Source organism: Lepidochelys kempii, chromosome 18 (genome assembly GCF_965140285.1).
Source record: "Lepidochelys kempii isolate rLepKem1 chromosome 18, rLepKem1.hap1, whole genome shotgun sequence".
Taxonomy (NCBI): domain Eukaryota; kingdom Metazoa; phylum Chordata; order Testudines; family Cheloniidae; genus Lepidochelys; species Lepidochelys kempii.
This window is the reverse complement of record NC_136397.1, coordinates 23,676,331-23,702,902: the sequence shown is the minus strand read 5'-3', so window position 1 is coordinate 23,702,902 and position 26,572 is coordinate 23,676,331. Positions and strand designations below refer to the sequence as shown.

The following is a 26,572-nucleotide window of genomic DNA, read 5'->3' as shown; positions in this document are numbered from 1 at the left end:
TTCTACATAGAGTGCTTCCGCCGACGTGCACGGGCTGAAATTGTGGAAAAGCAGCATCACTTGCCCCATAACCTCAGCCATGCGGAACGCAATGCCATCCACAGCCTCAGAAACAACTCTGACATCATAATCAAAAAGGCTGACAAAGGAGGTGCTGTTGTCATCATGAATAGGTCGGAATATGAACAAGAGGCTGCTCGGCAGCTCTCCAACACGAGTTTCTACAAGCCATTACCCTATGATCCCACTGAGAGTTACCAAAAGCAACTACAGCATTTGCTCAAGAAACTTCCTGAAAAAGCACAAGATCAAATCCGCACAGACACACCCCTGGAACCCCGACCTGGGATATTCTATCTACTACCCAAGATCCATAAACCTGGAAATCCTGGGCGCCCCATCATCTCAGGCATTGGCACCCTGACAGCAGGATTGTCTGGCTATGTAGACTCCCTCCTCAGGCCCTACGCTACCAGCACTCCCAGCTACCTTCGAGACACCACTGACTTCCTGAGGAAACTTCAATCCATCGGTGATCTTCCTGATAACACCATCCTGGCTACTATGGATGTAGAAGCCCTCTACACCAACATTCCACACAAAGATGGACTACAAGCCGTCAAGAACACTATCCCCGATAATGTCACGGCTAACCTGGTGGCTGAACTTTGTGACTTTGTCCTCACCCATAACTATTTCACATTTGGGGACAATGTATACCTTCAGATCAGCGGCACTGCTATGGGTACCCGCATGGCCCCACAGTATGCCAACATTTTTATGGCTGATTTAGAACAACGCTTCCTCAGCTCTCGTCCCCTAAAGCCCCTACTCTACTTGCGCTATATTGATGACATCTTCATCATCTGGACCCATGGAAAAGAAGCCCTTGAGGAATTCCACCATGATTTCAACAATTTCCATCCCACCACCAACCTCAGCCTGGTCCAGTCCACACAAGAGATCCACTTCCTGGACACTACAGTGCTAATAAACAATGGCCACATAAACACCACCCTATACCGTAAACCTACTGACCGCTATTCCTACCTGCATGCCTCCAGCTTTCACCCTGACCACACCACACGATCCATCGTCTACAGCCAAGCTCTGCGATACAACCGCATTTGCTCCAACCCCTCAGACAGAGACAAACACCTACAAGATCTCTGTCAAGCTTTCTTACAACTACAATACCCACCTGCAGAAGTAAAGAAACAGATTGATAGAGCCAGAAGAGTTCCCAGAAGTTACCTACTACAGGACAGGCCTAACAAAGAAAATAACAGAACGCCACTAGCCGTCACCTTCAGCCCCCAACTAAAACCCCTCCAACGCATTATTAAGGATCTACAACCTATCCTAAAGGATGACCCAACACTCTCACAAGTCTTGGGAGACAGGCCAGTCCTTGCCTACAGACAGCCCCGCAACCTGAAGCAAATACTCACCAACAACCACATACCACACAACAGAACCACTAACCCAGGAACTTATCCTTGCAACAAAGCCCGTTGCCAATTGTGCCCACATATCTATTCAGGGGACACCATCACAGGGCCTAATAACATCAGCCACACTATCAGAGGCTCGTTCACCTGCACATCCACCAATGTGATCTATGCCATCATGTGCCAGCAATGCCCCTCTGCCATGTACATTGGTCAAACTGGACAGTCTCTACGTAAAAGAATAAATGGACACAAATCAGATGTCAAGAATTATAACATTCATAAACCAGTCGGAGAACACTTCAATCTCTCTGGTCACGCAATCACAGACATGAAGGTCGCTATCTTAAAACAAAAAAACTTCAAATCCAGACTCCAGCGAGAAACTGCTGAATTGGAATTCATTTGCAAATTGGATACTATTAATTTAGGCTTAAATAGAGACTGGGAGTGGCTAAGTCATTATGCAAGGTAGCCTGTTTCCTCTTGTTTTTTCCTACCCCCCCCCCCCAGATGTTCTGGTTTAACTTGGATTTAAACCTGGAGAATGGTCAGTTTAGATGAGCTATTACCAGCAGGAGAGTGAGTTTGTGTGTGTATGGGGGTGGGGGGGATGTGAGAAAACCTTGATCTATGCAAGAAATAGCCCGACTTGATTATGTAAAGAGTTGTCACTTTGGATGGGCTAGCACCAGCAGGAGAGTGAATTTGTGTGGGGGGGTGGAGGGTGAGAAAACCTGGATTTGTGCTGGAAATGGCCCACCTGTTGATCACTTTAGATAAGCTATTACCAGCAGGACAGTGGGGTGGGAGGAGGTATTGTTTCATGATTTCTGTGTGTATATAAAGTCTGCTGCAGTTTCCACGGTAAACATCTGATGAAGTGAGCTGTAGCTCACGAAAGCTCATGCTCAAATAAATTGGTTAGTCTCTAAGGTGCCACAAGTACTCCTTTTCTTTTTTCGTAAACAATGGATCAACAAGAACAAGCACAGCTGGAACTGATATTGCATGCTTTGTGCTATAGGTAGGTTGCTCTTCTTGTTGCTATCAGTTTCATAGTTAAATTTCACTTCAAGGTGATTTGAACCCTGGAGTACCCAAAAAAGTCAATTAATGATACTTCTATGGAAACTTCTATTCAAGGAACTTAATTTTAGTAACATTAACTTATGGGGCTCATGAGGTAGAGACTATCCTCATATTAGAGATGGGGGAACTGAAGTACACAAAGGTGAATTGTCTTGCCAGAGGTTACACAACGAATCACTTTCAGAGCTGGAAATAAGACCCGGTAGTCCTGACTCCCCACTCTACTCTAACCACTGAAATCCTGTCACATTTTTATTACAGTCACAGTTTCGTTTTTTTTTCCACGGTAAACATCTGATGAAGTGAGCTGTAGCTCACGAAAGCTCATGCTCAAATAAATTGGTTAGTCTCTAAGGTGCCACAAGTACTCCTTTTCTTTTTGCGAATACAGACTAACACGGCTGTTCCTCTGAAAAATTTCGTTAGAGTTTCTGATTCTACAGTAGTTTGACAAGATTTTTTGAAAGAAGTGAATAATTAAGTTCTTAAGGACTAAGAGTTGCACCTATGAAACTTTCTTGTTTTAGTTTATTGGTTCATTTAGTAGCAAAGGTGGCCACTCTCTAGTGTGCATAGAAAAGAGATTGTGTTCACTCTGCCTGGGATCTGTTGACTAGTTGTATTGGCAAAAAACAAAGTGCCCAAGATAAATTTTAAATGAGTTCTTAAAAAAAAAAAAAAAAGAAAAAGCTATACATCACAGAAATTCCTATTTAATTTTGAAACTAAGAACTTAATGTACAGCTCTTGCTGTGATATCAGCAGTTATTTTGCTAAAGAAAGATTGCTAAAAAGTTAGAAGGAAAGAACAAACTCATGTTTGATTGCATTAGTTCGGTTACCACCTTTTGTGTGGTACAGCTGAGTGAAAAATATCTCTTCCCAAATCCTAGGCGTGTTTTGTCATTGAAATCACCATGCTGTTAAGGCATTAAGGTAGAAGTGCCTCCTTTCTGACTCTTCATTAGCACTGTGGAAAGCTTCCTAAAAACCTCTTACTGTGTAATGTTTACTGGAAACTGCGTAGTCTGTATTCAAAAATAAGCTGATGGGAAGGAGAATTTCATTGTAAAAACATGACACGTCGGGCATGAATTTTCTTATTGCGGTTATTGGAAATTTTTGTTTATCGCAGTTGTTTAAATCATTCACAGCACTGCCAGCCTCTGCTGACCTGGGAGTTCAGAATGTGAAATTGGACATGCTTTCTATATGGCTCCTCACGTTATGTGTGCCAGGTCCAGCTCTCCATAGTCTGATTGTTTTCCTAGAAGATGAAAATCACAGTTTGTTCCTTACCAATTTTCCTCTTTCTGTTTGGCAGACATTGGTTTGTCCTCTTCCCTCCCTGTGTTTCTAATTAAGCAGAAATCAGTGTTCTGATAAACAGATATCGACATAATCATATATTTCAAATTAACTTCTTTCCTAAAGTTACTGATAACACTGTAGATTATTAAAATAAAAACAAATTATGTAGTGCCCACAAATATATTATTTGCTTTACAAGCATTTGAGACAGGTCCCCCCTGCCTGAGAAAATTACAGTGTAAGGCTCTGATGAGGTGAACACTTAAGTTACTCACATGTGCATTTGTAGGATCAGCATTTTATAAACTATAAACAGACCAGAAAGGGAGGCGGAAATGGAATGCAACATAAGATTGTTTTTCCCCATCTGGATTGAAAGTTTTTAAAAATGGTTTTCCCTTCCATGCCCTGTTCATTTTGTTTAGGTGTTTTAAAACACGTGGCTACTCAACTTTTTTTTTTTTTTTTGATAACCGTTTTTCCTCAAACTGCCTCACCCTCCAGTCCCTCCTCCTCTAGGCTTTGTCCCTTTCCCGGGCCAGGAGGTCACCTGATTCCTTTGTTCTCCAACCCCTTTAGCTATCACCTTGCAGGGGGGAAGGGCCCAGGCCATCAGTTGCCAGGAGACAGAGTGTGGGCCATTTATGTACCCTGGCCCTTTGCTCTGCAACAATCACACCCCCTTATCCCACCACCTAGAGACTTAAGAAATACATAGGGGAAACTGAGGCACCCCTACAGTATTTAGAGGAAACATTAAGAACAGTCCCACTTCATCACAGACCCATTCTTACAACTTTCAGCTCTCTAGTTGTTGCCTCTCTTGGGTGGAGACACACATCTCCCTCTCTCCTGACTGGGTATTTCCAGACTGCATAGATCTCTACCTACACTGTGAATTCCTCAGAAAAGTCAGACTGCCTAAGCAACCCTGCTTTATTTATCTTCTTGGAGACAGGAAACAGTGTAATTCCTATAGTTAAGTTACTACACCTCTTTCTAAGCAAGCACATTTATTCTTAAAGTAAAAGCTTTACTGAAAAAACATTAAAACAATAAAAGAACCTACATGCATGCAGATAAGTTTACCAGAGGTCACCCCCTTACTCCAACAAGAGCTCTGGCTGGTGAACAGTCCTTTAAACCCCACCCAGGGGGTTTCCTGTGGTTACCAGTTCATTACATCTTTTGCTCAGCGAAAGTACAACCAGGAAATCTGTGCTTTACTTTATATGGTTTTTGGGTCCTTGATTTGTCCTCATGTGACAGGTGATCAGCAGATATCCCACCTTGCAAAGCTTCAAAGGCTGAATTTTTGCATAATCGGAGAAGATATATTTGCATTCTGGGAAACCTCTTTAACTAGCAGTTCATTCTTATTTTAGCTCATAGTACTTCCCAAAGTTTATATTAGTCATGTCTCTTTGACAAGTTGCACACAAGCCCACAATAACATACAAACATTTGCATTTTTAAGATCCGCTCCGAAGATACTTAAATTTATTTAAATAAAGTTCAGCTTAATTCAGTAAGGTTTGTCCAGGACATTGCCATATTTTTCACAGGCCCTACAAAAACAAGGGCTTTTTGTGCTTGTTAACATGTTCTTTTGTAGTGATTCGTGAAGGATATTATTCCCAGAGCTGTGCAGATGTCATTAGGGACATACAGGCAGAGATGTTTTTCAAGATGAAGTGCTCTATACCAACTTCAGAGCAAAATGTGAACAGCATGGTTTCAACCAAGCCTTCCCTCAATAGACCCATCAAATCTACAATTTTAAAATAAAGGAAAATGTGAACTGATTCACGGAAGGGGAGAAAAAGAGAGGGATCATCTTGTGTTCACTTTAATCAATTTGTGAGGCACTCAAATATTTTGGTGATCAGTGAAGTATAAGAACACAGAGAGAAACAGATGAGCCAATAGGCCTAGAAAGTCCGGTACATGTTTCTGAGAAGGGCCAATATCAAGTGCTTCAGAGAAAGATGTAAGATGGTGTGGGTTTGTGATAATCCTTAGTTCCTGGGGGAGTTAATTCAACAGTCTCAAACTGGCCTCTGCAGAAGTCCTATGTCCTGTACAAATGAGCTTTACCTATTGTGTCAAAGGAACATAGTTGACCACATTTTTCATCCCACAGCCTTAAGTAGCACTAGCCCAGGCTGTGAGGTACCTTGTGGATAAGGACCAAAACCTTGAATTTGAGATGATTTTCTATGGGGAGCCAGTGTAGAATCATAGAATATCAGGGTTGGAAGGGACCTCAGGAGGTCATCTAATCCAACCCCCTGCTCAAAGCAGGACCTAATCCCCAACTAAATCATCCCAGCCAGGGCTTTGTCAAGCCTGATCTTAAAAACCTCTAATAAAGGAGATTCCACCACTTCCCTAGGTAACCCATTCCAGTGTTTCACCACCCTCCAAGTGAAAAAGTTTTTCCTACTATTCAACCTAAACCTCCCCCACTGCAACTTGAGACCATTGCTCCTTGTTCTATCATCTGGTACCACTGAGAACCGTCTCGATCCATCCTCTTTGGAACTCCCTTTCAGGTAGTTGAAAGCAGCTATCAAATCCCCCCTCATTCTTCTCTTCTGCAGACTAAACAATCCCAGTCCCCTCAGCCTCTCCTCATAAGTCATGTGCTTCAGCCCCCTAATCATTTTTGTTTCCCTCCACTGGACTCTTTCCAATTTTTCCACATCCTTCTTGTAGTGTGGGGCCCAAAACTGGACACAGTACTCCAGATGAGGCCTCACCAGTGCCGAATAGAGGGGAACGATCACGTCCCTCGATCTGCTGGCAATGCCCCTACTTATACAGCTCAAAATGCCGTTTGTCTTCTTGGCAACGAGGGCACATTGTAGGGAGCAGAGGACAGGTTTGGTGGGCTCATAGTAGCTTCTGTTGTTGAGGAGATGCACTGAAGCATTTTGTACTAATTAGAGTTTCCTAAGTGCTGAATACTTCCTGCCCAGATATATCACGTTGCTGTAGTCCTGCCGAGCAGTGACAAAGGTCACTAGCCAACCGAGGTGACAGCAGCATCTGTGACTAATGCTTTCTGTGTGAAAATATAGTGTCAGTGAGGAATCCAAGACTTTTCCTAGACTATGGACCAAATAGACCAATTGCGGATGTCCACCTTCAACCAAAGGAGACTGCACCAAGGCTGCATACTCTTCAAAGGGCTTTCCTCTGCCCACCATCATCATTTGTTTTGTTCAGGTTTAGCATCAGCCAGCTGTTCTTTATCCATGAGCTGATTTTGTCCAAGCACTGGGCCATGTTAGTGGTGGTAGTGTGGTTGTATGTGGTGAAGGACAGGGTAGAGATGTATATCATCTGGCACTTGAGAGCGTGTTGTCTGACCCAAATCGGTGTAGCTGCAAAGCTTCCTGTAAATGGATTGAGAAACTGTTGTATATTGTTCTGGTTCAGCTGGACATGTGCTAAATCTTGGTTACAGTGCTTGGGACAACTGGTACAAAAAAAGATTGAGCCTTACTGCAAGGTGCAGTATGTGCTTTGCAAGCTCAGTGTTCCCATCAGTGATAATTTGCAGTGCCTTTTTGCTTCTTATAAATGGGGCCTTAGAGTTCTGATCAGTTCCTGACATGTCATTTTGTATGAGAACATCAGGACTAAAGGGTTAAGAATATGAAGTAGGGAGCTACATAAATATTTGGGGCCACCAAAGCCTTAAGGGCTTGATTTAGCTACATTAGAAACTCCTCAGTACACACACTATAATTGCAATAATCCTATGTTAGAATGCAGCATGCAGATGAAACTGGACTAGAATGTTATCCAAAGGAACACATATTGAAAGAGAATATTTTTAATTAATCCTTTTTGAAAATCAAAACGCACACATCGTTCTTGTAGTCAGCTTGGTGATAGTGTGAAACGAATTCTAGAAAGGAAACTCAATTTAGTATGGTGTAGCACCTAATCTGAAAATAATAGATGGCCACTGAACTTCACAGTCCTGATGAGAAGACTAAACCCATTCACTAGCAATTTTCTAGTATATAAACATTTAATCTACAATAGATTTAGACCCTATGAAAATGTAACTGGATGATTGAGAGACTAAATGAATCTGTTTAATCCCCAAATAGGGGGACAGTGCACCTTAATTTTGCTCAGAGTTTTATTAATAAGAATGTAACTTAAAACATCATTATTAGTGACTTATGTATCTCATTATAATTTGAAATGTCGTCAGTATTTCTGTAGTGGCTTCAAAGGAGTTATCATTCATGAAATATTGAACCAATGACCTTAGCTATTCACTTATGATGAAAGGCCCAATATAACATTTTAGTGAACATGATATTTATGAAAAATGAAACCGCTCATTTCTATTAATCAATAGCACATTAAGCCATTTATCATTAATTTGATTTTAAAAGGTCATAGTGGAACTGGATATTCCACTCTCTTCTCATCTAGTTTCATTTTAATAGCCAAGAGAGCACAAGGGGATGCAGAAGGAAAAATCACTGCTCTTTTGGTATATTTGCTTTCTTGAGCCAGGCAAGTCTAGAAGATCACCCTACTGCTATCTGACTTGGAAATATTCATATGAAACAGAAGAACCTGAAGAAGAGAGAAGTAGCTCTAACGGCTCACAACAATGGTGTCCATCGCATTTTACATATTAAAATGAACACAGTTGTCAGGTAGAGCCTGACTCTTCGTTTTCTCTTGATCACTTCTGACTTGAGAAAGGGGATTAGGTTGAAGCACAAAATGCTGTGACACCTTTGTTTGCGGTAAACAGCTGTGCAAACCTTAGTAATTGAAAGGCATTAAATGTCAGTGGAATTTAGTTAAATAAATGCCTTTAAAGTGTTCTATAAACATGAATTATTTTTCTTTGTGACCCTTTATTCACATGTTAATCTTTGTACCCCTTCAGCATCTTACCTCTTTGATCCTTTGCCATAGTGGAAGGGTGACCACAGTTACTAAAAGGGAACCCAGCTAATGCTTGTGATGCTGTTACATCAATTGGACTCTGAAGCCATCCCTCCCGCAGAAAGCCAACCTCCTGTCTCGTGCTACACAGTATGAATAACCTAGTAATTCGGTCTTGCTGTCATAATTTTGGAGAGGCAGGAATGTTTTGTTACTCCATTGATTCCTAAAGAGCCATTCAAAATCTGTCTCCACCAAATGTCATTGGAGTGAAGCCAGGCTGTTTCTCAACAATCCAGCGTGGATGCAGTAAAGAAGCAAATTTTTCTTCATGTGTTTAGTGGAATATTCTCATTTTGTTTGTCCTTCAAATTGCTACCGGACTAGTCTGTCTGTCTAGAGAGGATTATGTGCCTGTGAGCTAGGGAGTACTGGTCTTGCTACGTGGGAAAGCTACTGTCACAGTTTACAGCAGAGAGATGTTTGTGGAATTTTATGCTTAACTCTCCAACTTTTGTTGCAGAATGTGGAATGTCCACAGTTTTTTTGTTTTGTTTTTGCAAAGTTGATTTGTGTTTGACGTTTTGGAATTAAAATACAGGAGGGGTCTGGTATGAAACCCTGAGATTTTTATAGTCTTTCTTCAGAGTTGGCTGTAGCTATCCCATGCCACACAAAACTGAAATGGGAACATGCTGGCTTGGTCTAATTAAAATAACATGCACACAAAGGTAATTATTTTGTTACTGGGTCCTGCTTTTACACTCAGGTATGCAAGCTGGTACCGTTGTGACAGCTTGGAAAACATGTCAAATCAAAATTGGTGCTAATATTTTATTATCCCATGTGAAAAGCTGTATTTAAGTAATAAAGTATAATTTCATTTTACTCTGTACTTAGTATAACTAAATATGCTGGAATGTGTCTGATGGATTCCCGTTTCAGGGCTGATTTTGATAATAATGCTTAAACAACATTGTCTGTGCTCTAAATGAATTTTGTTCCTTTTCTCAGGCCTCTCAGGAAGAGCTGAAAGCTGCCTATCGCCGACTATGTATGTTGTACCATCCAGACAAGCACAGAGACCCAGAGCTCAAAACACAAGCTGAGCAACTGTTTAACCTTGTTCACCAGGCTTATGAAGGTCAGTGGAAGGCTTAGATTTGCAGAAACTGTCTTCATAGTAGTTGCTGGATTTTTGATGCTTGCATTGTATAGTCTGGAGAGAAAGAGAGATTCCTTTGTGCTCTTTAAAGATGATGGTTAATTTTGCACTTTTGACTTGGTGCTTTGGAAAATCAGTACTTTGTTTTTGAAACTAGTATGTGCCCAATGAATGGAAAATGAGTACATTAGAAGAGCAGGAGTTGCATTTTGAACTGGGATCCAGTTAGGGTCTTATTTTTTATAATCTCTTATTGCAAGTTATTTTTAATGGGTTTTTACCTGTCTAGATTGCCAGCTATGGCTAAATCACAATATAAAACACACATTTTTACCACCTTCTTATTCTGTGCATTACCTCATGTCGGCCAGACCTCCTGAAAGTCAATTGCATGAAAAATCATTGTGAAAAGTTTATATGAAAGTCACTTGTACGAAAAGTATGCAGTAGATGGGTTTTTGTACATCATACTACAGATTATCACAACATAGAATAATACCTTTGCGATGTGTTCAGTGAATGAGGTAAGGAGTCTTACAATAAGATGTGGAGTCCTTGCCTCATTCAATGTGCAGCTCCACTAAATTTTTCATTGTGCAGTTAACTGTGCAGGATGCTTACTGTGACCCTTCCTTAGCTCTATCGTATATAAATTTAATGAGAAAATGCCATGCAAAATGTGCTGTGCATGCGTGTGTTTGCACATGTCCTAACTTGGTCAAAACCAAATCAATTGTCTCTCTAACAGAAGCACTTTTAATCAGAAAAGTGCTGTTTCCAGGTCAAATGTCAACTTTCGGTCCCTAGCCATCAGAGCTGTTTTTAAATAAATAAGAAGTTGCAAGAATGTTTTTATAATGTAGTAACTAATTTTTTCAATCTCTAGTTTTGTTTAAACTTTTCAAAAAATCTACCTTGAACAGAGACTAGTGCTCGAAAACTTCAAATTGAAAGGCAAATTTAGCTTGTTTCTTTGTACTGAAGGGTCCTGAGTTTCCATTCCCGGTCACCCACTCTGTGTATCCCAGCATGGGTAGAGAAACATACGCTAGGTCTGCTCATGCTCACATGCTAAACATAGCAGTGTGGCCATGGTAGCATGTATGTACCCAGGGGATCAGGTGACTAGCTCAAGTCACCACCTGTCCAGCCACCGCCACTGCTACGTTTATAGCACTAGCTCAAGTAGTAGGATGCATCTGCCTACCTGCACTGGGAAGCACAGTCCCAACTGCAGTGCAGATGTATCCTTGAGGTCTTCAATCCTTCGTGAGAATTTCCACACATTCAAAGGCCTAGTTAAGGACGACATAGCAAGAGTACTTTGCACGTAACGTCTTCCCCTCCAAGGTTCTCCAAGCACTGTACAAACAATGAATTTAACTCTCTCTTAGGTAAATACTGTTGGTATTCCATGCTATTGATGGTGTAACTGAGTGTGCTGGGGTGTTCACCACACACAAAGCCTGAAGGGGGCTAGGTGCGCAAATTTACTGCCTAGACTGCACCTAGAGGAGGAGCTAGGGACTCATTAAAAGGATGAATTAAAGCAGAAGCTCAGCTGGGCCGGAACATAGTATAAAGCCCAGTAGCTGGGAGTAGAAGGAGCTGCAGAGAGAGGGGCTGCAGTCACTGTTAGGGTGATACAAGGCAAGGTAGAAAGTCGCACACAGATATGGCAGTAAGGGATAGGACTATGCAGACCTCGCCTGCTTGTCATAGGGTTCCTGGGCTGGGACCCAGTATAGAGGGTGGGCCTGGGTTCCCCTACTAGCCAAAGGGGAAATGGCACAGTTAAGAGGCAGTGAAAGGAAACACTATTATTCTCTAAAATAAAGACTTTTCACATCACAAATAAAACCTAATTTTGTATCTCGATTCACTGTTTTTCCTAAAAATGAGATTTTAATGGCCAGTGAAACAGTCAGAATGTGCTGGGTGATGAATCTGCGTAGGTGAGACAATTTAGTCTTACCAGATGTGGATCTGCCATCAGGGGCAGATGTACTGAATCCATTTCTGCAAAAGATTTGATTGAAACTGTTTCCCTCAGATTATATTCTGTTATCTGGACTTGACCGATACAGTTTTGTAGTTGTCTGAATTATTGATAGTTATCTTACAACGTTTTGGAGATTTGGGGAGAAGTAACTGAAATGTAAGTGAATTAGGAGCTAGTCGGATTGTTCTGTGGTAAAACTGCTACAGCAGCAAACTTGACAGTCAGTGATTTAGCCTGGAGGAAGGTTAAAGCAAAACAGTGAATAAATGATTCCTTATTAAATCCCAGAGAATTAGCTAAAGAAATTTGGTTCCTGTGTTTTCTGAAAAGTCAGCATTTCTTTCTCCCCATTAGACTTGAACGTGGGTGGAATAGTTTACATCATCCTTAATTAGGCCTGAGAATATATGGAAACTCTCACTTAAAAAAAGAAAAAAAAGCACTGAAGAACTTGAGTGGGTGATGATGGGGAATGGAAACTCAGGATCTTTCAATTAAAAAAAAATTGCATTTTAAATCTTGTTCTGGAAATTCAGAGAGCGCTGACATTCTGCTGTAAACAGGTCAGTTTTCTCTTTGAATTTCCTGGCTTTGTTTGTTATGTGTTGCAACCTTAAACATAAACTGTTGCTTATTCAGCATCAAATGGCTTTACAGATAAGGTTGGGCATTACAAAAGTTAAAACCCACTACCAACAACATATGAAAAATAGTATCTGTAACCATGCCTCCATGGGTCACAACTGAGAATACCAAATTCAGGACAAACTGCTGAGAAATAGGGCACACACACCCCAAGACTGGAGGTTATTCTTCTATGAGATATACCAATCTAGCAACAAAAGTAAACTTCCGTCTCACCACACTGGCTAACAAGAAGTCAGAAAAGCAGTGTCCTTCAGTATTCCAGTCCTTGTATCACCACCAAAAACACTAGACTTAACGATGAGTGGTTATTTAAAACCAGTTTCATCAAACCAAAAGATTCTTCTGATCCCAAAGGACCAGCCACGTACCCAGGTCAATACATAACTCAGATTTTACCCAAAAATCACGCTGTTGCCAATTCTTTAGTATCTAAAATCTAAACGTTTATTCATAAAAAGAAAGAAAGGTAAGAGTTAAAACCCATTAAAGGAATCAAATACATACAATAATTGCAAAGTTATTGGTTCAGGTTTTTAGCAGTGATGGAATAAACTACTGGCTTAAGTCAAGTCTCTGGTTGCTTCCAAATCACTGGAAGGTCCTCAGTCCCTTGGTTAGATGCTCCCATTCGTATAAGTCCATAGTTCAGAGGTTGGAGCAAAAAAGAGGCAAAATGGACATGTTTCTAGTGCCTTTTATAGCTTCTGCCATGTGGAGGGAAATCCATTGTTTCAAACAAAGCACTCAGCACAGCTAGTGGAAAATTACAAGTAGAAGATGGAGTTTGGAATCACATGAGCAAGTCACATGTCCATGCATGACTCACTTACTCATGGAAGGAAATTCCATTAAGAGTAGATAGGCATCTTCCATTGTGAGTTAAGTGTTTTATTAATGGGCCACTTAATTTGAATAGTCCCTTCAAGATGTGCAGGCTAAATACTTCGTGGACTTTACCGCAGGAGCAAATGTTTGAAATCCAGATCTAGAGCCAATACTCATAACTTCAAATACAAAAACGATACATGTATACAAATAGCATAATCGTATTCAGCAAATCATAACCTTCCATAGACAGGTTTAATTCGTACAAGATTTGTTGCAATTATACAACAGTGGTAGCAACAGTGATCTACATGGTCATATTTTAATCAGATAACATCAAAGTACCGAGCTAGGAGAGGTGACTAGCTCACTAATCTCTCCATAGTTAAGATTGAAGCTAATTTTCCATTATAAACCTGATTTTTTTTTTTTTTTTTAAACCTAACACTAATACCTCTCCTTAGCTTCACCAGATCCAAAACAATCCAACTGAAATCTTAGCCAATGGTCGAACTGTTCTGGGAAGCTTAGCGTAAAGTACAGAAGACTTTTGGAATGGATACGTTTGTGGCAGGGGAGTTCACAGATTGAATTCATTTTCTGAAGATTTTCCTTTCTTTTTTGTTCATATTTTGTTCATGTTACTAAAATGGGTTGACCCATTCTCTTGGTGGTTTGGAGTTTTGCAGGAGTTTGAAATTATATATGTGCTTTTTCACTTAAATGATAAATGATATTCATCTGGTTAAATGGCATTTCACAAGGTGTTCATGGCCCAGTACAAATGTTATGACTTCTTCATGGCCCAGGTGGGCATGGCTGTCATGGGTGGTGTAGCAGGCAGAGAACCACATGGAACAGGGTCAATCTGGTATAGTGAGTGGAAGGAAGGAAGCCAAATACTATGATGGCATGCCCCCTAAAAATGAATGGGAGTTTAAAGAAATTCCCAGGCAAAATAGTGAACTTGGAGTAAAGGTCAAATGAATCTGTCAATTCCCCAAAAAAACCTTTAAGGGAATGTTATGGTTTTCTGAAAAATCAAGGCCTTTAAGATGGAAATTCTATCAGCATGAAGGCTTTCTACAGTGTGTATCACTGTGATTCTCTGTTTAAAAAAGAATCCAAAATACTCAGAAGTATGCAAATGCACCAAGATGTATTTTGTAAAAGTAATGAGGTCTTAATAATATGGGACCTTACTACAGTCCTGCCTCTGCTGTTAAATCTTTGCTGAGAAGTTGGGGGAAGCCACCTGGTTTTCTTTTAGTGATATTGGGTGTGTAGATAGGACAAATAGGAATTAGCTGAGGACAGCATTTCTCAAACTTCATTGCATTACGACCCTCTTCTGACAACAAAAATTACTATGTGACCCCAGGAGGGGGTACTAAAGCCTGAGTCCACCCAAGCAGGGGGGCTAAAGCCTGAGCCCCACCACCCCAGATGGACGAGCCAGCCAAAGCTGAAGCCCAAGGGCTTCAGCCCTGCGGGATGGGCCTGTAACCTGAGCCCAGCTGCCCAGGACTGAAGATCTCAGGCTTCAGCTTCGGCCCCGGGCGGTGGGGCTTGGGCTTCGACCCCAGGCCCCAGCAAGTCTAACGCCAGCCCTGGTGACCCCATTAAAATGGGGTCCTGACCCACAGTTTGAGAACTGCTGCCTTAGGAAGTAGCTTTGTGACTAAAAGCATGCTATACTTTCTGTACCAAGAGGAGGGGATGAATAAACCATAAAAGTGTGTGTCTGGACTGATTTAAAAAATACAGACTAATACCTAATGTTGTGTGTGCTGAAACGCCATTCTGAATGGAATTTTGTAAATTCTCCTGCTGCAGTTAGATATTAGTGAAAAACCTCTCTGCTATATTCGTGCAATTGCACCAAAATGCTGCTTCTGGGCTCATTGCTGGAAAAGTGGGTAGGTATCACCATGCAGCCTGTAAAATCAGCCGTGGCACAGTGCTATCGGTGTGTGCACCCAGTGGCAGTATTACGTTCTGTTCAGAATATTTCAGTCTTACTTCATCCACATAGCTGGGATAAGACTTGTGCTTTCTGTTAGCAATTGGTTCCTCCTAAAGCTGCTTCACCAGATGAGTTGAGTGCAGGTGTTCACAGGTTTTTCTTCAGGGATGTGGTCGCTGCTGGGAAAATTATTGCCATTACTCAGCTATTTGCTTTTGCTCCTTTGTGATTGGGATTTTTTATGTTTTAAAGTACTTTAAACCTTTTAGAAAAAACAAATTCTGAAGCTCTGTGAATTGAGATTCAATGCCTGAATACATACAAATGTGCTGTGCTCAACCGATGAAATAGGAAATGGTCCTATGGATGATCGCTAGAAGGTGTGTGTTTCATTGGTCTTAAAAAATATTGCTTCTGTGATTTAAAAATAGCAGATTATATTAATCTGCATGTCTCTGTCAGAGTTTTTGTCCTTTTATTTTTATATTTAAAGGATATATATCTAGTGGATAGAGATGTTAGTGTGTCCTGTGAGTAAGTGTAGGTGTAGAAAATCATTTGTGGAGCAGGGGAAGACGCCTAGTGTGTCTATTTACAGCTGGTCTATAGTATCTATGTTTTTATTTGAAATAGTCATTGATATATTTGCTGGAGTTTTGAAGGAAAGACTGAAAACTGAGTTCTGTACTCTGAGTATGTTTGGTTTTAATTTGCAGTGCTTAGTGATCCACAGACAAGAGCCATTTATGACATATATGGGAGGAGAGGACTGGAAATGGAAGGATGGGAGGTAAGAGAAATTCTTTTCCTTATATCTCACAAAAGGGGCTAAATCCAGCCTAATTTGAAATACTTATGATATCAAAACTATCTATTTGAAGGCACTCTTGTTTAGTTATTTCTACCTCTCACATTGAGAACATCTCGATGGATTTTCAAGTAATGCTTTTTTCTTCTTTTTTGAAAGGGGTATAATAAATCTGACATTCAGAGAGTTCCCTAATAGAATATTACCATGAAAAGCAACATCTTTCTGAGACAAATGTGTCATCGGTGTCTTTCCAGTCCCATGCAAATGTCTTTCATCTAAAACACTTTCACAATCAGCTAGTTTGTGAGATTAAAGATTTCTTGAAGCAGCTGTAAAGTGCTGTGAAAGAGGATTTATCCACTCTTTATCCTCCCCAACACTTCAACCTCTCTGGCCACTCAGTAACAGACTTAAAGGTGGCAATTTTGCAACAGAAAAGCTTCAAAATCAGACTCCAGCAAGAAACTGCTGAGCTTGAATTAATATGCAAACTAGATACCATTAACTTGGCTTTGAATAGAGACTGGGAGTGGCTGGGTCATTTTTTTTATTTACAGCTCTACAACATGCCTAAACCACTTCAGCCTTCTTTCTCAAATCATTGTCTTTAGAGTGTGTTGACCTGTCCTTTGTGGCACACCAGCATTAGTTACTTTATCCCACCAGGAGACACCAAGTATTCTCTGCGGACATCTCTGGAATGCGTCAAGTTTCCTGTTGTGGGCTTCTAACATTTGCCAAGTTTCAGAAGCATATAACTTTGTGGCTATCACGGTGACATTATATAACTTTATTGTGGTTACCATCTTGCGTTCCTGAGTAGAGTACCGTGATACTGCCTGAATGGAGTCTTCCGCATCCAGTCCACTCGTTTCACTTGCTCCGAGAATACTAATATCGAACAGAGTCACTTCTCTGACTGCTTGCCTCATTTCCTACTGTCCCACATGGGTCTCATGTTACAGCATCTGATTTTAGTTTGGTTTTAGCTGTTGGGGTTTCTTGTTCCAGGTGATGAAATCCCTCCTGGTTTTGGTCCACCACCCATCAGCTGATGAAACATCCAGTTTCACAGGAGAAAGGGTTACAGTATTTGTTTAGATTTTGCCATATATTTTCACCAGGGTGCTGGTAGCAGAAATATGGTCAATTTGGAGAAACTGGCACATGTTTTCCCTGAACACAGTTGCCTGGATCGAGAAGATACCTGTTTTTAGCATGGCTGTTTTGCATTTTTTCCTTTGACTTTTAGCCTTCTGATGTATGGTAGGGATACACTTTGTAAACTGAACCTTTCAGTAGGAAGTCCACCCGGAGTCCTTGTATTCATGCTAATTTGCAACGGAAAAAAGCAAATTAAATTTCTTCATTGAATTAAACACACAATTTTTCATCAAAGTAGCAATTTTCGACGTTGAAAAGTCAGGGCATACACAAGAACGGCCATACTGGGTCAGACCAAGGGTCCATCTAGCGTTCTGTCTTCCGACAATGGCCAATGCCAGATTCTTCCAAGGGAGTGAATAGAATAGGGTGACTATCAAGTTACCCTTTCCCCTGTTGTCCAGTCCTGTAATCTGGCAGTAAGAGGCATCAATTAAAGTTCACCCACAAATGGTGAATAGTGATGAACACAAATAAAGAGTAGGAGGACTTGTGGCACCTTGGAGACTAACCAAATTATTTGAGCATAAGCTTTTGTGAGCTATAGCTCACTTCATCGGATGCATAGCTCAGGAAAGCTTTTGCTCAAATAAATTGGTTAGTCTCTTAGGTGCCACACGCCCTCCTTTTCTTTTTGCGGATACAGACTAACACGGCTGCTCCTCTGAAAAAAATAGTGTTTCACCCCCAGCTGTTACAGACTTTAAAAGGGTTTTCATGGATATATTTGAGGCAAAATGGGGTATGATATGTGTAGAACTTTAATGTTTACATTTCTTGATTTTTGTTTAAAAATGCAACTTTATGTTACATTAATATAAGTTCTCATATTTAATACGTATAGATAGTGAAAGCCTCAGTGCAATACTGATTATATGGAAGATCACAACCAGTATTTTAGATTTCCGTTGCTAAATTCTTTCTGGGTCTGTTCAGCTTTCTACGTGCATAACCTAGACACTGGATGTGTAGAGACTAAGGCTATTAATTTTCAGTATCCCAATTACAAATAAGGGCTTGTCTACACTACCGCGCAGGGTTGATCTAAGATACGCAACTTCAGCTCATGGATAGCATAGCTGAAGTCAGCGTACTTAGATCTACTTACTGCAGTGTCTTCACTGCTGTAAGTCAACAGCTGACGCTCTCCCTTAGACTCCGCTTGTGCTCCTCGTTCTGGTGGAGTACCGGAGTTGACGGAAGAGTGCTCAGCGGTCGATTTATCGCAACTATACTAGATGCAATAAATCGACCCCTGCTGGATCGATAGCTGCCCACTGATCTGGTGGGTAGTGTAGATAAGCCCTAAATTACTTAGTTTTATTCCGCTGTTCATCATTGTGTTATGGGCTCTGGTGACTGATATGTAAATATAAACAGTAGTGGATATAGGTGGCCCTTGAGAATCCAAATGAAGTGCCAGGTTGAATATAAAAGAATGAAACAGACCTTTTCAGTCTCGTGAGAACTGGACAGGCCAAGCATTTGAAACTTTGCAGTTAGCCTCCATGCAGGATGTGTCCTGAATTTTAACTCATTTTATAATCTGATGACTAGAAATTGGGTGAACTGACACCTATGGAACCTTTTCCTCTTCCTTACGTCATAAAGAAAATCAGAGAAAAAGTAACTTAAGAGTTCTTAATTCAAACTTGCAAAGGTTAAGCAGCTGGGATTCTCCACAACATATCTCACCCTTTTGGCCTTGGCAAAGCATATTACCTGCCAAACGTGTCTTCTACATAGTTCTGAAAGACAGATTTAATATCCGGGTTTCTGTAAAGTGGTTTTAAAGTCAGCATCGTGCAAGTCCTTCCCATACCTCATGCTTAATTAAGACTTTACCACCAGCAGTTTTTGAAGCTGATATCTAACATCTAATGCCTCAGATTCATATGCAAGGGACCCTAGGAACCTCCTCCACAAAGTTTGGCTTCAAAAGGCTGATCGTTGCCTGGTGGGTTTCCATCAGTTTTTCAAAGCCCAGCTTAACACAGTGCAAATCTCTTTTTGGGGTGAAGGGATGGGAGACTGGCTTCATTGAGATTTCATATATTTTAATTGTCTCTCTGCCCTGTAGAGCTGAACAAATACTGTAACCCTTTCTTCTGTGAAGCTGAATGTTTCCTCAGCTGATGGGTGCCCAAGACCAGTGCATTATGCTTTTAAATATTGGAAGAAAAGGATGCTATAGGAGAGAAGGTAAAAGAAGGGGGAGGAGAGAAATGGTGTAAGGAGAAGTAGAGGAGAAAAGGCAAATGATGAAGGGAAAGTCTAGCGCTTAGGGAAGTCAAGAATAGAAGAATGTACAACAGGGGAAAGACAGGAAACAGAGTAAAAGATAGTGGGACAGTGGGGAAGATTAAAGAAGGAAAACAGAAGTGGAGGGAAGATGAGGTAGAATGGAGAGAAGAGAATAAGGGGGTATGTTTCCATTCTGGTGTTCTATGAGACAGAATATGAATGTGTTATACAATTACATTTTTTGCATGGTTCCTATTGGAATCGGGGTTCACTTTCCACAAAATTCCATAATCCTCTGTGCGTGAGGAGTAGGTGAAGGTGAAGGTGAGGGACGAGTGCTGGAGTGAAATGTCCAACACAGGAATCCGAACTTCAGAGACAGCCGTTCATTTCTGGAAGCCACTGTGTATCTCACTTGAAGCCAGGGTGGATTTGATTTAAATCACTAGTCAGGAAGACTCAATTTAACCATGATTTTCTACATAAAAGTGCATTCTTGTTGGTTGTGATAAACTTAATACATATTCTTTACAACTCAGAGATAGACGTAGGTTTCATTTTTAGAAGGTAAACACTATATATTTTTAAACAGTGATTTATTTTGAAAATTTTTCAGATTAGTTTTACAGCTACACTATATCAGAAAATGAATGATTGTTTGGTTATTTCATTTACCAAAGATAATTGAAGTAGATATTTATGAAGTCGTTGGGAGGTGAACTATCTCCGATTCAGCAGGTTAATCATTAATATTTGGAGGATTTTCTTGCCATGCTGTATTAGGAGGAGACCATTGCCAGACAGGCATTCAAATTATTTTATTTAACTAAAACAACAAAGTTAAGTATTCTGGATTTTTTTTGTCAACAGCAAACATATAATATTTTAACAAAACATACATATGTCCCTCGCTTCTCACATTTATCTCCAGACTTCTTCTCCTTGTCTAGATCTATTCCGCCCCTAACAATCTTCTATTAATTGAACTTTCTGAAACTTTGCACTTTTAGAGAGAGGTAAGGGATTGACTCTGTGTATGCAAATTTGCAGAGGGACAATCGAGTTGAGGTCTGCTATGTCTCACTTCTGTATATTATTTATTTATAAACATTTTTGCTGTTAACAAGCATGTTACCTCTGGAGAGACGAATCCAGTTTGAGAACTGCAAAACGAAGCATCTCCTTTATCTTCTGGACTGAGCACTGAGTCCCACTGGGTAGATAGAAAGATCAACCTAAATAATCTGTTCAGAAGCCCCTGGAACCCCATAAGATTGGGTCCCTCATCCATGAACTATTGGAACTCATCTACAAAACTTTTCTTAAACATGACATGAATATATTGTCTCATACTTTAGAATTAGAATTTATAATCCCTATTCCATGATGAGATATCTTTGAGCTATAATGTGTCTTAATTAAAACTATCTTTAGATAGGTTTTTTTCCTCAAAAAGCATTTTATTAAAAAAATCTGATTTAAATAAAAAAATCTTAAAAAAAAACCCTATCATTGATTTTTATCCATCCTGCTTGAAGCCATGAACTTCCACATGATAAAATTCCAGTATAAGTGTTAGTGGAAGCACTGTTAAAACTGGGTGCGAGGCAGATGAGAATTAGCAGTCTGTTTTGAAAAGTCAGCAGAGTTAGCCCTGTTTCTTCTTTTAAATGAACTATGTGGTTATCCCGAATGTAACTTCCTTTTGAAGATGAACTTCATAATGAAAAATAGGATCATTAGGCACTGATCCTGCAAACACTTACACATGCTCACCTGTAAGCACATCAGTAGACAAGTCTCTCTGAGTCATTAAAATAAATATTTCATTTTGATTGTTAAGATTTGCTGTCTTGGACTGATCTGGTGGTGATAACAGGATTACGTTAGTTTAAAATGTAGCTCTGGATCTCTAAACCCCATTTGCTGCTGGTCAGTTTCCAGGTGGAGTATAAAGTGCTGGTTTTAACCTATTGAGTTTTATGTGACTTGGGACCTCTCTACTTCAGAGAGTTTCTTTCACGATGTTGGTACCACTACATTTGTGATCAGTGGAGGTGATTGAGCTATATGCTCATCTTGGGTATAAATGGAGAAGGGGGCTGCTGGCAGGACACTTTTCATGATGGCATAATCACTTTGAAACTCTCTCTACCCCCTTACATCCCAGTATGTCAGAATTATAACCCGATGGGCACATGGCATATAGACCACCTTTCTCCTAGGCATGTGAGAAAGGAATTGATTGAAAGAGAGAGTGAGAGAGTTCTTCTGTGTGGGGCAGTTATAGGGTTATTGGTATGGTATATGAATATCATTATACCTTGTTGGAACTGCCAGATATATTAGACCTCTTAGTCCTTGTCCTCAAAGGAATGCCTTCAAAAGATGAGCCTGGGAGCTTAAATTGATAACTTTCCTTTGATTAAAAATCAGAGACTCAATAAAGACACTGGATTTATGTTCTCATTGCAACTATCTGTACCCACTAACGCTCATAGTTCTGTAACTGCAGAAGTGTTAACTTCCCACTTCACGTTGAATGGTCTCCTGCAATATGTATTAACGCCTAATGCTAAACAATCTATTCCATCTTGCACTTAGCTGTGACACTCTGAGTACCTTTTCCACACCTGAAAAAGAGCTCAGTGTAACTTGAAAGCTTCTCTCTTTCACTACAGAAGATAGTCCAATAAAATATATTACCTCAGCCACCTTGCTTCTCAGATACCTGAAATACATACATGTGTATATATAGAGAGAGATTTTTCTTATTTGTGTTGTATAGTTTTAATTGTGTAAAAAGTACTTTGGGTCAGGAATAGGTGCTTGAATTATAAATCTAAATAAATAAAGTAATAAAAACACAGTGGCTTGATTTCGCAATGGACACAGGAAAAAATCATATTGTGACAGGAAAGGGGATCTTATCTAAGAAGGGAGTGAAAAGCACTGGAGTGTTCTAAACCCCATCAGAGATTCAGTTGTCTGTGATTGTTGGCTGGATGTTCTATTACCTGTTAACCTTGGTTTCTTAATTCCTTTGTGCACAGGTTGTGGAGAGGAGGAGAACTCCAGCTGAAATTAGAGAAGAATTTGAGCGTTTGCAGAGAGAGAGGGAAGAAAGGAGACTTCAGCAGCGAACTAATCCCAAGGTAAAGTAGAAAACACATCTGGTCTGAAGAATGAAGCCTTAAACCATAGGCGCTGACTCCGTGGAAAAATTGGTGGATGCTCTGCACCCACCAAGGCAGCCAAGCTCCCCCTGCCCCAGCTCACCTTGCCTCCGCCTCCTCCCCCGAGCGCGCCGCATCCCCGCTTCTCCTCCCAGCACTTGCTGCCACAAAACAGCTGTTTCGCGGCATAACAAGCTGTGGGAGGGAGGGGGAAGGAGCGGGAATGTGGAGCGCTCAGGGGATGAGGCGGGGGAGGAGGTGGGGCGAGGATTTGGGGAAGGAGTCCAGTGGGGCAGGGAGGGGGCGGAATTGGGGCATGGACTTTGGGGAAGGGTTTGGAATGGGGGCGGGGTGGGGGAGAGGTCGAGCACCTACCAGTGTCAGGAGACGTTGGCACCTATGCCTTAAACTGATAGACATAACAGGTTTAATGGCTAGAGGAGTGATCTGAAACTAACAGGGTCATTTATTGCAGTTTTTCCCACCCTTTTATAATGCTGCAACTTATAAGGAAATTCAGGGAAAAAAACATTTAGCATGTGGTTTACAGTAAAGTGAATTGTTTTAAAACGTTCTCCTCTATGGAGAATTCATTGTGCTTTCATTGGTGAGATACATGTAGAAGTAAAAATCTTTCTTGGAACCCTGAGAAAACATTCCAAACACAGGAACTTCTGAGTCCTATGCAAATATTCCTAATAAAGTGAAACTCCCTACAGTTCTCTGACAGGTTTCCCCTGTCACAGGTGTGCTGAGATACATTCAAATGCATCTTTGAAACTGAATGAAAGAAAGACAACTGACAAATCAGTTGCGTAGCAGAAATCTTCCAGGTGGAGTTTAGAGAGCAAAATAAAGTGATAAGGAACAGTCAGCATGGATTTGTCAAAAACAAATTGTGTCAAACCAACCTGATAGTTTTCTTTGATGGGGGAAGCGGTAGATGTGGTATATTTTGACTTTATTAAAGCTTTTGATACTGTTTCACTTGACCTTCTCATAAACAAACTAGCGAAATGCAACCTAGATGGAGCTACTATAAGGTGAGTGCATAACTGGTTAGAAAACTGTTCCCAGAGAGTAGTTATCAGTAGTTCTCAGTCATGCTGGAAGGGCATAATGAGTGGGGTCTGCAGGGATCAGTTCTGGGTCTGGTTCTGTTCAATATCTTCATCAATTATTTAGATAATGACATAGAGAGTACACTTACAAAATTTGCGGTTGATACCAAGCCGGGAAGGGTTGCAACTGCTTTGGAGGATAGGATTAATATTCAGAATGATCTGGACAAACTGGAGGAATGGTCTGAAGTAAATAGGATGAAATTCAATAAGTACTCCACTTAGGAAGGAACAATCAGTTGCACACATACAAAATGGGAAATGAATGCCTAGGAGGGAGTAATGCAGAAAGGGATCTGGAGGTCATAGTGGACCACAAGCTAAATATGAGTCAACAGTATAACTCTGTTGCAAAACAAGTGAACCTCATTCTGGGCTGCATTAGCAGGAGTGTTGTAATTCTTCCGCTCTACTCCGCGCTGATTAGGCCTCAATTGGAGTATTGTGTCCAGTTCTGGGTGCTACAGTTCAGGAAATATGTTGGCAAATTGGAGAAAGTACAGAGAAGAGCAACAAAAATTATTAAAGGTCTAGAAAACATGATCTATGAGGGAAGATTGAAAAAATTGGGTTTGTTTAGTCTGGAAAAGAGAAGACTGAGAGGGGACATGATAACAATTTTCAAGTACATAAAAGGTTGTTACAAGGAGGAGGAAGAAAAATTGTTCTTCTTAACCTCTGAGGATAAGACAAGAAGCAATGGGCTTAAATTGGAGCAAGGGAGGTTTAGGTTGGATATTAGGAAAAACTTCCTAACTGTCAGGGTGGTTAAGCACTGGAATAAATTGCCAAGGGAGGTTGTGGAATCTCTCCATCCTTGGAGATTTTTAAGAGCACGTTAGACAAACACCTGTCAGGGAGGGTCTCAATCAGCGTTTCTCAAACTGCGGTCCCTGAGGGTACTCCAGGGGGTCCACGGGCCTCACTGAGAAACTCCTCCCACTCTCTCCCTTCCTCAACTCCTTCCCCTACCTCCCAGCACGCTGGAGAACAGGCTTCCTACCTGCCCTGGCTCCGCGCCACTCCTGGAAGCGGACAACATGTCCCTGCTGCCCTGGGGGACCAGAGGGTCTCCACATGCTGCCTCCGCCCTGAGCACTGCCCCCGCAGCTCCCATTGGCCGGGAACTGCTGGTCTAGATAATACTTAGTTCTGCCATGAGTGCAGGGGACTGGACTAGGTGGCCTCTCAAGGTCCCTTCCAGTCCTAGATTCTCTGATAAACCTGAATATTTTTGGGATCTTGCCAGTAGCACAGTTAGTGTCCATTTTGAGAGAACTTTATCATACTCTTACTACAACAGCTGCTATCCAGTGCATTGTTCCTAGCTCTGGGTCTGCTTGAGCTGTAATAAACTGGTACCTAAATGACCCCCATCATAGCTGAAGCTTAGTTATTTAAATACACTCAAGGATATAAAGTCTTGTGTTGATAACAAGTTTTCATAGCAACATTTTGTGTGTGTGTTGTGGGGAAGATGAAGTCAAACGTGGTGGCCATCCACTGCTTTTTCTCCTCTCCCTGCTGAGGGTAGGAGGACATTCCAGTAGTTTGGGATCCTGATGGCCCTGATGGGTTATTGGCTTGATATCCAGCCACACTTAGCAAGACAAGGCTGAGGAGTATAGCAGAGATTACCAGCTATTGCTGTTTAAAAGCTTCCTGAGCCACATGGTATTCACTTGTTATGCAGTGAAGTAACACAATACCTAGGAGTTAAATCTCTTGGAGCTGCGCTAGCCTAATTTATGCTTGAGGTTTCCCAAACATTACTCAGTTTTTGGCTTTTAAACTATTTTGCATAAAATAACAGAAACCCCTATGTGCCTATGTTTGAAACCGAGGCTAGAAATCAAGTTCTGTGAGGCTTGGGATGTAATCATGATCGTAAGCTTAGATTTCACCCCCTCTATCCTGCTGCCCCTGTGCACACATTTTAAACTCCTTTATTAAGACAAAGAGAATTTCTCCAATTGGATAGAAATCCCTGGATGAGAAAATAACTTCCATTTTATTTATAAATGCCCCCTTAATTGAGAGAAACTTAGCTGTCTTCAAGATGCAGTGTTGGACAAGCTAGCTTGGGGCTGGCAAACTCTGCATTAAGAAACAGTGAAGTGCAGGTTTTGTGTGCTTGGTAGCTCGTAGTGTAACAAGAAGGCTCTTGCAGTGCCACCATCACCATGTTAATGCCCGTAGTCCCAGTGCGCTGATACAGACTAACACGGCTGCTACTCTGAAACCTGTGATTTAACTTGTTTCTTGGGTCATCCAGCTCATCCGCCAAGATTCTACACTGGTGCAACTGCTGTCTTGGAGAAATGATAGTGTTTATATTACCAGGGATACGAAAATATACTTTTTAAGATGGATGTGGGTAATGTTTTGCAGCCCATCAGAGTAGTATCCCTTTAAAAGTTTCCTATGCTTGACAATTCATGCGGATTAAGGTCGTGTGTGAATTTAAAGCACAATAGGTGTTTCAGACCATCTCCATGTGTAGACATTCTTATTCCAAAATAGGAATTCCTTGTTCCTGTTTACTTTAACTCAGAGTGGGTTAAACTAAACAGGAGGAAAGCACTCTTATGCTGGAATAAATCAGGAACAACTGTAGATACTGTTTAATGCATGGAAATAATCCAGTGAGGAGTTAAGGTAAAATGC

At 40.9% G+C, this 26,572-nt stretch overlaps 1 protein-coding gene and 1 long non-coding RNA gene across 4 annotated transcripts in view; one reads left to right on the top strand and one right to left on the bottom strand.

The window, feature by feature from the left end:
- DNAJC11 (DnaJ heat shock protein family (Hsp40) member C11) overlaps positions 1 to 26,572 on the top strand; it is a 78,082-nt gene that overhangs the window by 6,039 nt on the left and 45,471 nt on the right. For all 3 annotated transcript variants that reach the window (XM_073316958.2, XM_073316960.2, XM_073316959.2), the window contains 3 exons: positions 9,798 to 9,927; positions 16,106 to 16,179; positions 22,662 to 22,763. In XM_073316958.2, coding sequence (XP_073173059.1) covers positions 9,798 to 9,927; positions 16,106 to 16,179; positions 22,662 to 22,763 — 306 coding nt within the window. The remainder of the gene's footprint in view (positions 1 to 9,797; positions 9,928 to 16,105; positions 16,180 to 22,661; positions 22,764 to 26,572) is intronic.
- LOC140900180 (uncharacterized) lies at positions 12,867 to 26,486 on the bottom strand. Its single transcript, XR_013634826.1, has 3 exons — positions 23,995 to 26,486; positions 20,744 to 22,686; positions 12,867 to 15,568 (listed from the first exon to the last, which is right to left on the bottom strand). It is a non-coding gene; the product is annotated as an uncharacterized LOC140900180 (long non-coding RNA).